We start from the raw sequence: 12,206 nt of genomic DNA, 5'->3' as shown, positions 1-12,206 counted from the left end.
GGTTATCAAGGAAAAATCACGATTTAACGGTGATTTTAACTCCGATTTTAATGATTTTTTACAGCTACACTCTTTGACCCTATATGAATACAATGAATGAATTTGATCTTTAATTTAAAATATTTACACTAGTGGATACCACAAAATCTTATATTATATTTACTGAAAGTATAAATAAATTATAAGTGTTAGTAAATCTATTGTTTTGATGAGATACACATTCTATGAAACTAATTTCAATGATCCAACCATCAAACTTGTTTATATATGCTTCCAGGTCGCATACGCCAAAAATGACAAAAAACAAACATTTAGAGATTAAGTAACAGGACAAAACTTTTCAACGGTTATAAATGAAAAATCACGATTTAACGGTTATTTTAAATCCGATTTAGATGATTTTTAACAGCTACACTCCTTGACCCTATATGAATACAATGAATGAATTCGATCTTCAATTTAAAATATATACACTAGTGGATACCACAAAATCTTATGTTATATTTAATGAAAGTATAAATAAATTCTAAGTGTTAGTAAATCTATCATTTTGACATAGATATTTAAAAAAACTAAAATCTATGTCATTTAGAACCGACGCAGACTTTAAAATATTTAAAAACAATACTTTGTGTCGCTTAAAAGCGACACCAATGCTTTATGTCGCTTAAAAGCGACACTGTTTTGTTTAAAGCGACGCTAGTATTTAAAATTATTAAAATATATGTCAGTTATAAGCGACATTAAATGTTTACGTCGGTTTAAAAGCGACGTAGACATTTTATGACGCTTATAAGCGACAGTAAATCCTACGTCATCTTCAGTTAGTGTCGCAACTGTCTTATCTGCCACTATATTATATTAAACCGACGCCACTTACTGACACTATAAGGCCCTTTTGTAGTAGTGTGTGTAAAGCTAATGAATTCTCAATGTTGATTGGATGTTTGGGTAGTTAAACATCACTGGAAATATGTGATCCTTTTCCTTTTTCATTTTTCCTTTGGTTTGGATTTTAGGAAGATGATTGCATAATCCACCGAGCTGGGAAAAAGGGTAAAATCAGTTATGGGTGGCTATATGTAGGAATGCATGGATGCATTGATAGGATAATCTCATTATTTTGTTGGTCTTTTATCTTGAACATGTTCTTTATGAGTGTAGTTTCATTATAGACATTCCATTTCTACTATTGGATTGCTTTTTACAGCCGAGACTGCCATCTTTGATTTTATGAAAATTTTAAATTTTTGGTTTTATTTCAAAATTTTACATTTCTATTTTTTTTTTAAATAGAACCTATTGGGCACAATAACAAAAATAGTGCAAACATGGATGGAGAAGGTCATCTGACAAGTTTGTCAGAACATAGACACACAAATGCCTTTATTTGTGCTTGCCTCTTTGAGCACCAAACAGTCTATTGTGCCCTTTTAGCAATGGTGATGCCTATAGAGGGCAATTATACAAATATAGTTGTTGCACTGTTGCTATTGGTCTATGGGTACATATGTTGGTGCTTTTTGGCCTTAAAGGGCACATATAATTTATTGTGCGCAGTGCTCAAATTTTGTGTAGTGATCATTTTATCATACAAACATCATAATCACAGCCGTTCATTCTCTTTGATAATCATTATCTAAAGATCATATTTAGAAAAAATCATTCAATTTGAAGACTGTTAGCATCCATATAGATCATACAAATTGACCGTTTATCATAAGTACATTGCTTAATTATCACCATAACCATTGATTTGTTCGACACTTATGAATGACTAAACGGTCTTTAAATTGAATGACTTTTTCTAGATATGATAATGAAGGGTTCTGGTTATGATGTTTATATGTAAGACTATATTAGAGCTGCACACTTGTATGTAACGTCTCTTATAGATTAAGGATTGCAGAGATTGATTTTAATAATACTTGTACGCTAATGAGAAGAGTGTATTACTAGGTTTTTATAACTATAGAAGTCCTAATACGATTAGTAAACCTAATTAGATATGAATCTAAACTTTAGGGATAAAGTCTTGTTTGAGCAGAATTACATGATGGGAAGTTCCCTACTCGGATTCTACCTCTATTATTATATAACAAGGGTCACTGCTCTCACATTCGGCACCCAGAAATAACCCTTCTAGCCCCATTGAATAGAGTTGTGATAAGATGAGTGAAAGAGAGTAGAAGATAATTTGTTTTTGCTATGGAGTTGTCACGATACAAAGAGAGATGTAGATACTCAAAAGATTGTTCAACGGATCACGGTTCTAATCCAAATAAGGGTTTTTAGTTGATTATGAATTTCATTCTTACACTATACAATGAAATGTTTCCACGTTTCCATTAAAGAAAGAAAGCATTACATGGAAGAGCCAAAAATGTCATAATAAATTGTATGTATGTGTCTCAATATAAAAAAAATATATAAAAACAAAAATTAAAAAGAAACTTTCCAAAACTTTTCGCTGATGTTGGGTTAGGCAAGATAGTGTGCATTCCCTTTTAGACTCAAATTTATTGTTTGGAGATTAGAGCAGTTCAAACTATTGTTTTTCGAAACTAAAAAAAATATTGTCTCTCCCTTTCACAACATACCGGACATTTGGTTAATTTTAATTCTTGTGAATGTAAAAAAAATAAAAATAAAGACATAAGGAGATGAAAGTCCGAATTCAACTGCGAGAGGGTGATTCAAAACTTGCAAACGAAGAGAGATGATTCATCTCACTTTAAATAAATAAATATAGTCGGATTGGATAAAACCATCGATTACGTGTCGTCCTATGTGTCAAGCTAATTGTTGAATTGGCTTTTGGGGCCATGGACCATTTGGTTGACGCAACAGTAATATGGGTGACGTTTTTTTTTTTTTTTCTGTTGTTTGAATTGAACGAGTAAATAAGGCGGCAGGATGACATGAATAATAAAACCAGTTCAATTATATATTCCCACATATATGCATATGCGGATATGGGGATATGTATAAATTTTGGAGGGACCACTACTTGGCCACTAGTGGTCATGAATAACAGGTCAATATTGCATGCGCAGGATATGCAACTAGCACGAAGAACTCTTCATGTTTATATCCTGTACGGAAGAGCCTCAAGGATTATGATCATGGAAGCTAGCTAAATTAATAAGTTTTGTTTTACGTTTTGAAACTCTCACATATATAAGACTAGTATACATTAGTCCGACTTTTATAATTAGAGAAATATTTTTGGGACTTCAGTCAAATAAAATAAGGAGAATTAGTAGACAGAAATAAACAGAGTGTGCAAAAGAAGAAAAAGCCGTATGCAAAATTCATTCCCTATATTTAAGTATGATTCAAACTCAGTTAATTGGCCTCTAAATTTCTGGATTAATTAGGGAGCTGGGCTGAGTTGGAGGATGAGCTTAAAGCCTTCAGCATGAGTTTAATATGTTAGTGACCATGTTGGAAATGAACTATCTAAAGGGAGAGGTTCATTCCTGGAAAATCATGGTATATACGTATTCGCGCAAGCAAGCTACCAAGCTAAAGTCTATAAATACCAACTACTCTCAAGGAGAAATCACAATCAAATTAAGAACTCTAGCTCATCAATTGTTCAGGCTCTATCTCCCTCTCCCTTTCTCAAACCTTCTAATGGAAATAACCAGTAGAAAGCTCATCACAGTTCTCAGCATCGACGGCGGCGGGATAAGAGGCCTTATTCCAGCCACCATCCTCGGTTTTCTTGAATCTGAACTTCAGGTAATGTGATTAACAATATTATGTTAACTTTGTTGGTCATGTACTTATCTCCAACTTTGTCCGAAGAGGTCTCAAGTTCCCCTCCCGGATAAGGTTAATTTTGCAAATAGGTGAATGCATACACACCATGTCATTCCACATTTGCGTGTAACAAAATTATAGTTACATATAGTTTAATCAACGTCCGTCATGCGTAATACACTAGTTAGTACGTAGTTCAGTGTCATGTATTATCAAGTAGTTGGTAGGTGTCAGGTTTCCATGTGCCTCAGGTCCTAAAACTTCTTCTTTCCTAAAGTATTGTAATAGTTTCGAATTATTCTCCTCCCCTCAATAATAATAATAATTTAAAAATAAAAAAAGTATTAAATTGAGATTAATGTTTGCAGAAGCTGGACGGTGAGGATGCAAGAATTGCCGACTACTTCGATGTGATCGCAGGAACAAGCACTGGTGGTCTTGTGACAGCCATGCTCACAACCCCAAACGAGAATGACCGCCCACTGTTTGCTGCCGAAGATATTAAGGACTTTTACCTAAGTGAATGCCCTAAAATCTTCCCCCAAAAGATGTAATGCTTTTACAACAAGTTAAATTTCAAATTTGTGGATTACATGTTAAATTTCAAATTTATTATTTTGTTACTATATTGCTATTGTATATGGTTAAGATTCTTTATAGTCAATATATTACTTCTGTTTACAGTTGGCTTCCGTATACAAGAAAGATTATGAAAGCTCTAACAGGACCAAAATACGACGGTAAGTATCTACATGGCTTGATCAGGCAAAAATTAGGCAACAACAAGTTGCACGACACATTGACTAATGTTGTCATTCCCACATTCGACATTCGGAATCTCCAGCCAGTTGTCTTCTCTAGCCTTAGGGTTTGTACTTGATCACCTTCTTCTATCTGGAAATTTCACTTCTTCATCATCTCCAAAGAAATAGTTAAGAAAATTACTTAAAAATATGTAGTTGATATCTAATACGCATGGGCATTTATGTGGTTTTTTACCAGGTGGAAAAGAAGCCGTGCACCGATGCCTTACTCTCCGACATATGCATTGCAACCTCAGCAGCACCAACTTACCTTCCAGCTCATTATTTTGAAACAAAGTATGCTGCAGGAACAGTTAGAGAATATAACCTTATAGATGGCGGCGTGGCTGCAAATAATCCGGTAAATATTATAACACGATTCAAACCCCTGTTTTCTGTTATATTATTTTTATTATAGATTGCAGACAAGAGAATGTTGTACTGTATATCTAAGATTTCATTTATAATAAACTTGGTTTAATTAGAAAATGGCTTAAACATTTTTTTTACCTTGCAGACATTTGTTGCTATTTGTGAAGTGATGAACGAAATAGAGAAGGAGAATTCAGATATCGTTCCTGTAAAACTCATGGACTATGGACGATTTCTAGTAATATCATTAGGAACTGGCTCATCAAAAGCTGAACGGAAATACCATGCACCTGCTGCAGCCAAATGGGGCCTCTTGAATTGGTTAACCAGCGGTGGTTCCACCCCGATCATTGACGTTTTCAGTCAAGCGAGCGCCGATATGGTTGATCTTCACCTTTCTGGCGTTTTTCAAGCCCTTAATTCTGAAGAAAACTATCTTCGAATTCAGGTAATGAAATCATCATCTGAAATGTATTTTATCCATGGCTGCTAGTCTAATTTGTCTATTAATATGGTTTAGACACACAAAACAACATTTCTGATACGCTTCGTGGAAACAAAATGCAGGACGATACCCTTCACGGGACAGTATCTTCTGTAGATGTGGCAACAAAGAAAAATTTGGTCAATCTTGTGAAAGTTGGTGAAGGGCTATTGAAACAACCAGTTTCCAGGGTTAATTTGGACAGTGGCAGGTTTGAGGCTTCTAATCATGAGACTAATGCAGAGGCTCTTACAAGGTACATAACATAATTATTAATCTTATATATAATACACACGTATATATTGTAATGATTGTTTATTAATGAAAATTTGGAACTTAATTAATTATGATTTCAGGTTTGCTAAACTACTCTCCGAAGAGAAGCTGCTTCGCCAAGCAAGCAGGTCAACTAATGAGCCTGCTGGAAATACCTACTGATATATATTACCCTATGATTGATGAAGTCATGATTCTTTAATTTAGTAGTGTTTGGAATTGTAAATTGTAAAAAGTTATTGATAGTTCAAGAGTACGTGGGCAAATGCCATCATACTTCATTCTTGTAATATTTGTTCGTGTTCGATTAATCCCAGTTGGGATATCACTGTAACAGATGTATAACATATACATTCTTTCTTTTATTTGTTGTTCAATTATCAATAAAATTAAGCTTTGATTTTCTTACTTATAAATTTCTGTTATTCGTATTCTATTTGGGGTAAATAGAGCTCAAGTGTATTCATTTATTAGTCGAGTGGTGATGGTCATGGTAGTAATGGCAATGTGATGGTCATGGCGAGGGATGATGATTATGGAGTTATGGAAAGTACGTTGTCTTGGTCAACTGATTTAATCTACATATGTATACATATTTCTATACTACATTTGACAATATATATATACAACTCATAAGTTGTGATTAAATCAGTAGTATCTTGTGAACAAATTTGTCATGTGATACAAATTATGATTGAAAAAACTCCTCATATTGATTAGTTAAAATCCAATTTACTTTTGTTGACGTTCGATTTCGATTGACAACCAAGTAGTACAAGCCAATGCTTAAAGGAAAGATGCCTAAAAATAAATTTTAAAATCTCTCCGATGCATATTGTAATTGCATAGAGTGTCGCATAAGGGTTACGTATAAGTTCCGCATAAGAAGTCATTCCGCCAAGACATCATCAGGCCTCCCACAACTTTTATCTCTTCTTCTATCATTCAATTACACAGAAACCTGCATTTTTCTTCAAACCATATCAAAATCCACGAAACCAGTGGCAATTAAGTACTAATGATACAAAATTCCGAATTTTTCTCCTGCCATACATATTTTCCAAAAATCAAATTGGCTGACACGATATTTACTTTTAGTTTGCAGTTTTTTGTTTCAAATACCCCTCGCAAATATGTCCGTATCTTTTCATTAGTTTTGTGGGTGGTATATTTAAAAGGGGAGCAGAGGAATTTGTGGAAGTCGAAGTACTGGGAAGGGCTCATCTGTTGACAAGTTGTTGAAGTCTGTACTCATACAACTAGATGCTTTACAAGAAACCACGGTTTACAACTAAACTATGTATCACTTACAGTTTTATGTTTATGTTTCAATCTTATTTCTGATTTCTTAGTTCCATTGCTGATACTTCATTTCTTTTTTCCGTTGCTTAAGATGCACAATTACCATTTTCAAGTATATGTCATTCTCCTTTATCTTATTGTTGTTGTTGTTAAGCCGAACAATGCAGTCCCACAATTTTAGTCCTCTATTTCAGAAAGTTAGGGTTCCACCATAAAACCAATTGGGAATATATACAGTAGCCTAATTACTTATAAGCAAATGTAATGTCCCTCCTTTCCCTAATGTGGGATTCACTCTCAACATGTATAGTGTGTGGCAAGGTTCCACCATAATACCAATTGGCAATATGGAGAATAACCCAATTACTTATAAGCACATATACAAGGTGCTCCTTTCCCTGACGTGGGATTCACTCTCAACGTCTATCACGTTTTCTTTTATTAACACACATTCGACCTTTTAGGAGTTTCAGAGTGGAATAATGCAATAATGCAAGGCAAAACACTATTTTGATTTCGAAGGTGCACTCAACTACCCTTTTCTGATTTCTTTGATTGCATAATAACAGAATGGTAGGTAGTATATGATGCAACATGTCGATAAAATGTCTGTTTATTGCTCTTCACTGATGTTTTTTTAATAACTTAATCTAGTCTAAAATATGAATTTTGAAATTTTGGATTGTTTTCTGTGAATGAGTTTATCTTAAACCGAATCACTGTTTTTTCTTCTTTTTTCTTTTCTTTACACAACATTTGATTTGGATTGTATAGAAGACACATACGAATGGTGTTCGGCCATGTTTTCTCCCTTTAGTTTTGCTTTCAAAGGTATAATTTGAGAGGCAAAACTCAAATTTCCCAGAAAATCGTGTATGCTGGAACGATGCAACAACGATTAAGTATATCATTTTGTGAAATTTCATTCATTTCATTTTCTAACTCTTGATGCTTGGTATTTCAGAGTTTTGTTGGCCCTGTCTCATCTGATAGATGTTTTACTAATTGGATCTACACCAAAAGCATGCCAATTTGTTTTGCTTTGGAAAACAACATATAAATACATGTTACAAGTACCGATATTTTTACGAATCTGGATTTTTTCCCTCGATTTTTTTAGTCACCCATATTTGCATGCATTTCTTCATTCATAGTACAGGTAGGAAATTAAAAATATAAGTGCATCTTGGAAAGACTAACGAATTTACAGGTGAAACTAGGAAATGCAACATGTCAAGAAAAATATCAGATTAGAGTCTTAAGCAGAGAAACCCTTCTTAGATTTCTACAAATTTTATTAGCTATTACAGATGAGGAGAAACGGAGGAAAGTAATGAATTGAGTTGCTAGAGTACCAACATTACTAGAACATTAGAGACACATATTTTCATTAGTTCTTGTTCTCTACAAACTACAACGCTTCTCAACAGCTACGGATGAGAAATTATTTGGGGGAAAAGTTTTGTTGTGCTAGGATAGCACCAAGCCAATTGGAACCAACTCAAGCTAACCCACAGATAATATATCAAATGAAATACAAGAACAAAATATAAAAGACACCAAGATTTTAACAAGGTTCCTCAACAGTCAGTGTAACTGGAGTACGTTCTCGGAGCAGTAGGAGGTCACCCAATAATCCACTATTAGCCAAATGAGAGTGTTTACAAAGTGTTGGCAATCTCACAACCAAAACCCCAATACACCCAAAAACTCTCACTCACCAAAGAAACAAATAGAGAAAGAAATATAATGATTAATTTCTTCTCTATATAAAGCTCAAAACTATTACAACAAATACAACTTTTAATTGAGTGAGTGCTAACCAAATGAGAGGAGCACACTTTCTTCTTCTCTCCAAAAAGGGGGCTGCGGCACTCCTGTTTTTTTTCTTTCTTTTTCTGCTGCTAAAAAACAAAGGCAACTGCTGCTGCCAATTAAAACCCTAGCCACAGCCATGGCTTTTCACATGGGCCAAAGAAGAAAGGCCCTTTAAATGGGCTGTTGGGCTTATAAATAAAGGCCCACTACAATTTGGCCATATATTCAACAATCTCCACTTTGGTCAAATTCCCGAAAGCGCCATGATTAGCCAAACAAACATAATCAACAATCAACACAAAACCACTCCCAAAAGTAGCAAGAGAATAACTCAAGTCGAGCCAAAATGCTCCAAAGCTCCTACTGCTCAATGTCTGCTTTATATGGGCAAAATGTGAGCCAAGTTTAAGCAATGAACAAACTTGGCTACACCAACAACCTTAGTCAACATATCAGCCGAGTTGTCTTTAGTTGGAATCTTCTATAGAATGATATCCCTTTCACCAACAACTTCACAAACAAAGTGATAATGCACATCTATGTGCTTGGTCCTTGCATGATGAACCTGATACTTAGCCAAATAAATGGCACTCTAACTATCACAATGCAACTCCACCTGCTTCTAATCAACCCCCAAATCTTTGGCAACGACCATATATTCAGCATCTGTAGTGGACAAGGCAACAGAAGACTGCAAAATGGTCCTCCAACAAACTGGCCCTTTAGCCATAGTAAACACATAGCATGTAGTAGACTTCCTTTTATCCAAATCATCTGAATAATCTGAATCAACATAACCAACTGCAAAGTGACCAATACCAGAGCCATTCTTCTCAAAACATAAACCAACATCTCGAGTACCATGGAGATACCTCAATATCCACTTAGATGCATGCCAATGCTCTTTACCAGGATTATGTATATATCGACTCATTATACCAACTACATAAGTAATATCCGGTCTAGAGCATACCATTGCGTACATCAAACTACCAATCAAATTTGCATATGGTACATTTTTCATTTGCAACTTCTCTTTATCAGTTTTAGGACATTGTATATAACTCAATTTAAAATGAGGAGCTAAAGGGGTACTAACCGGTTTGGTTGAATCATGAACTCCAAACTTCTGAATCAACTTCTCAAGGTATTGTCTTTGATTCAAGCATACCAAACCCTTCTCTTTATCTCTAGTGATCTCCATGCCAAGGATCTTCTTTGCTTCTCCAAGATCCTTCATCTCAAAATCATTCTTCATTTGCTTCTTCAATTTCTCAATCTCTTCGACATTCTTTGAGGCAATCAACATATCATCAACATATATCAACAAATAAATGAAAGACCCATCTTGCAACTTCTTGAAGTACACACAATAATCATATTGACTTCTAGAATAATTTTGCCCTCTCATAAATTTATCAAACCTCAAAAACCATTGTCTTGGAGATTGCTTTAAGCCATAAAGTGATTTCTTCAACTTGCAAAACAAATTTTCTTTCCCTTTCGCTTTGTACCCATTCGGTTGACACATATAAATCTCTTCATTTAAATCATCATGTAGGAAAGCCGTCTTCACATCGAGTTGCACAAGCTCAAGATCATATTGTGCAACAAAAGCTAATATAATGCAAATTGAAGAGTGCTTCACAACCGGAGAAAAGCTTTCATTGTAGTCAATGCCCTCATTTTGTGCATACCCTTTAGCAACTAATCTTGCTTTGAATCTCACATTGCTTTTCTCATCAACACCTTCCTTCTTGGCATACACCCATTTGCAACCAATAGCTTTCTTACCCTTAGGTAATTTAGCTAACTCCCAAGTCTTGTTCTTCAAGAGAGAATTCATCTCATCACCCATGACATTGCACCATTTCTCCTTTTCTTCACTCTCAATAGCTTCTTCAAAATTGGATGGAATCTCATTAGTGATAATAGGAAGAGCAAAAGAAACGTAATCACTATACCGAACTGGCTTGGTAATATTTCTCTTTCCTATGTTCTTGGCAATAGACTCGTGAGGTGAAACTTGCTCTTCATCTTGAAAATAGTCTTCAACTTCAACTTCTTCAACATCATCATGGTTTCCCACTTCTTCACTTGTAGTGGCTTCGACATCAGCGGAAATAGGATTTAAAGTACTAGAGGCAATTTTCTCAAGCTCCACCTGTTGGACATCTTTCACATTATTCCCATAGTCTTTAAACATACTTTCTTCATCAAATGTCACATCTCTACTGATTACAGGTTTCTTCATCTTTGGGCACCATAACCTATAACATTTGACACCATTACTAAAACCAAGAAAGATAGCCTTTTTGGCTTTAGGATCAAGTTTATTTTCAGTCACATGAAAATAAGCTGGTGAACCAAAAATACGGATATAGTCATAATTAGAAGAAGGTTTTCCAATCCATACCTTCATTGGTGTCTTGCCTTGAACAACAACTGATGGTAACCGGTTGATGATGTGACATGCATAAGTAACTGCCTCTGCTCAAAATGACTTGCTCAAACCTGACTGAGACAACATACATCTAACCTTCTCAAGCAAGGTTCGATTCGATCTTTTTGCAACTCCATTTTGTTGTGGAGTTCCCTGGACATTGAAATGCCTCACAATCCCTTCCTCTTTGCAAACTTTAAAGAAAGGGTTGGATGTGTATTCACCACCATTATCCGATCTCAAAATCTTAATCTTTCTCCCAGTCTGGTTCTCAATCATTTTCTTCCAACTCAAGAAAATGCTCAACACCCTACTCTTGTGCCTCATAGTGTAAACTCAAGACCTTCTAGAATAATCATCAACAAAGGTCACAAACCAATGTCTACCACTCAAAGAGGGAGTCTTTGTAGGACCCCAAACATCCAAATGCACATAATCAAGAATGCCCTTCGTCTGATGTACTGCAGTACCAAACTTCACTCTAGTTTGCTTCCCCAAGACACAATGCTCGCAGAAATCAAGCTTACAAGTTGTGACACATTTTAGAAGGCCTTGTTTCATAAGCCCTTGTAGAGCTCTCTCACCGGCATGGCCTAATCTCATATGCCACAGTCTAGTAGTATTTGAATCAGATGTGCCCATATTTTCTGAGACTACAGATGCTTCACCTGTCACAGTGCTTCCTTGCAATAGATACAAATGACCACATCGAGGAGCTTTCATCACAACAAGTGCACCATAAGTAACTTTCAATGTATGTCCATCTGAATGAAACCTGAAGCCTTTGGATTCTAAAGAGCCCAAAGAAATAAGATTTTTCTTCAAATTCGGTACATACCGAACACCTGTCATCTCTTTAACCATACCATCATGCAACTTCAAACGAATTGTACTGATCCCTTTTGTTGTACAAGGATTGTCATCTCCCATGAAAACAACA

At 35.2% G+C, this 12,206-nt stretch overlaps 1 protein-coding gene and 1 long non-coding RNA gene across 2 annotated transcripts in view; both read left to right on the top strand.

Moving 5' to 3' along the window:
- The window catches only part of LOC126603544 (uncharacterized), a 33,091-nt gene extending 31,851 nt beyond the window's left edge, over nucleotides 1-1,240 (top strand). The window contains exon 4 of the long non-coding RNA XR_007616280.1: nucleotides 1,020-1,240. This is a non-coding gene — a long non-coding RNA (uncharacterized LOC126603544). The remainder of the gene's footprint in view (nucleotides 1-1,019) is intronic.
- Nucleotides 1,241-3,375: 2,135 nt separating this feature from the next.
- LOC126602205 (patatin-like protein 2) lies at nucleotides 3,376-6,111 on the top strand. The gene is made up of 7 exons (XM_050269036.1): nucleotides 3,376-3,747; nucleotides 4,137-4,318; nucleotides 4,453-4,636; nucleotides 4,771-4,932; nucleotides 5,089-5,391; nucleotides 5,511-5,683; nucleotides 5,784-6,111. The coding sequence occupies exons 1-7, from the start codon at nucleotides 3,433-3,435 to the stop codon at nucleotides 5,863-5,865; spliced, it is 1,401 nt and encodes a 466-aa protein (XP_050124993.1). The 5' UTR covers nucleotides 3,376-3,432; the 3' UTR covers nucleotides 5,866-6,111.
- Nucleotides 6,112-12,206: the final 6,095 nt, after the last annotated feature.

This window comes from Malus sylvestris, chromosome 15 (genome assembly GCF_916048215.2).
Source record: "Malus sylvestris chromosome 15, drMalSylv7.2, whole genome shotgun sequence".
Classification (NCBI taxonomy): domain Eukaryota; kingdom Viridiplantae; phylum Streptophyta; class Magnoliopsida; order Rosales; family Rosaceae; genus Malus; species Malus sylvestris.
This window is presented reverse-complemented; position numbering and strand designations above follow the sequence as displayed.

Excerpts from the sequence above, each read along its gene's own strand:
- LOC126602205 (XM_050269036.1), top strand. The coding sequence starts at position 3,433 with ATGTTAGTGACCATGTTGGAAATGAACTATCTAAAGGGAGAGGTTCAT. Across the intron at positions 4,319-4,452 it reads AAAATCTTCCCCCAAAAGAT|TTGGCTTCCGTATACAAGAA; the intron begins GTAATGCTTTTA and ends TTCTGTTTACAG. Across the intron at positions 5,392-5,510 it reads AAAACTATCTTCGAATTCAG|GACGATACCCTTCACGGGAC; the intron begins GTAATGAAATCA and ends AACAAAATGCAG.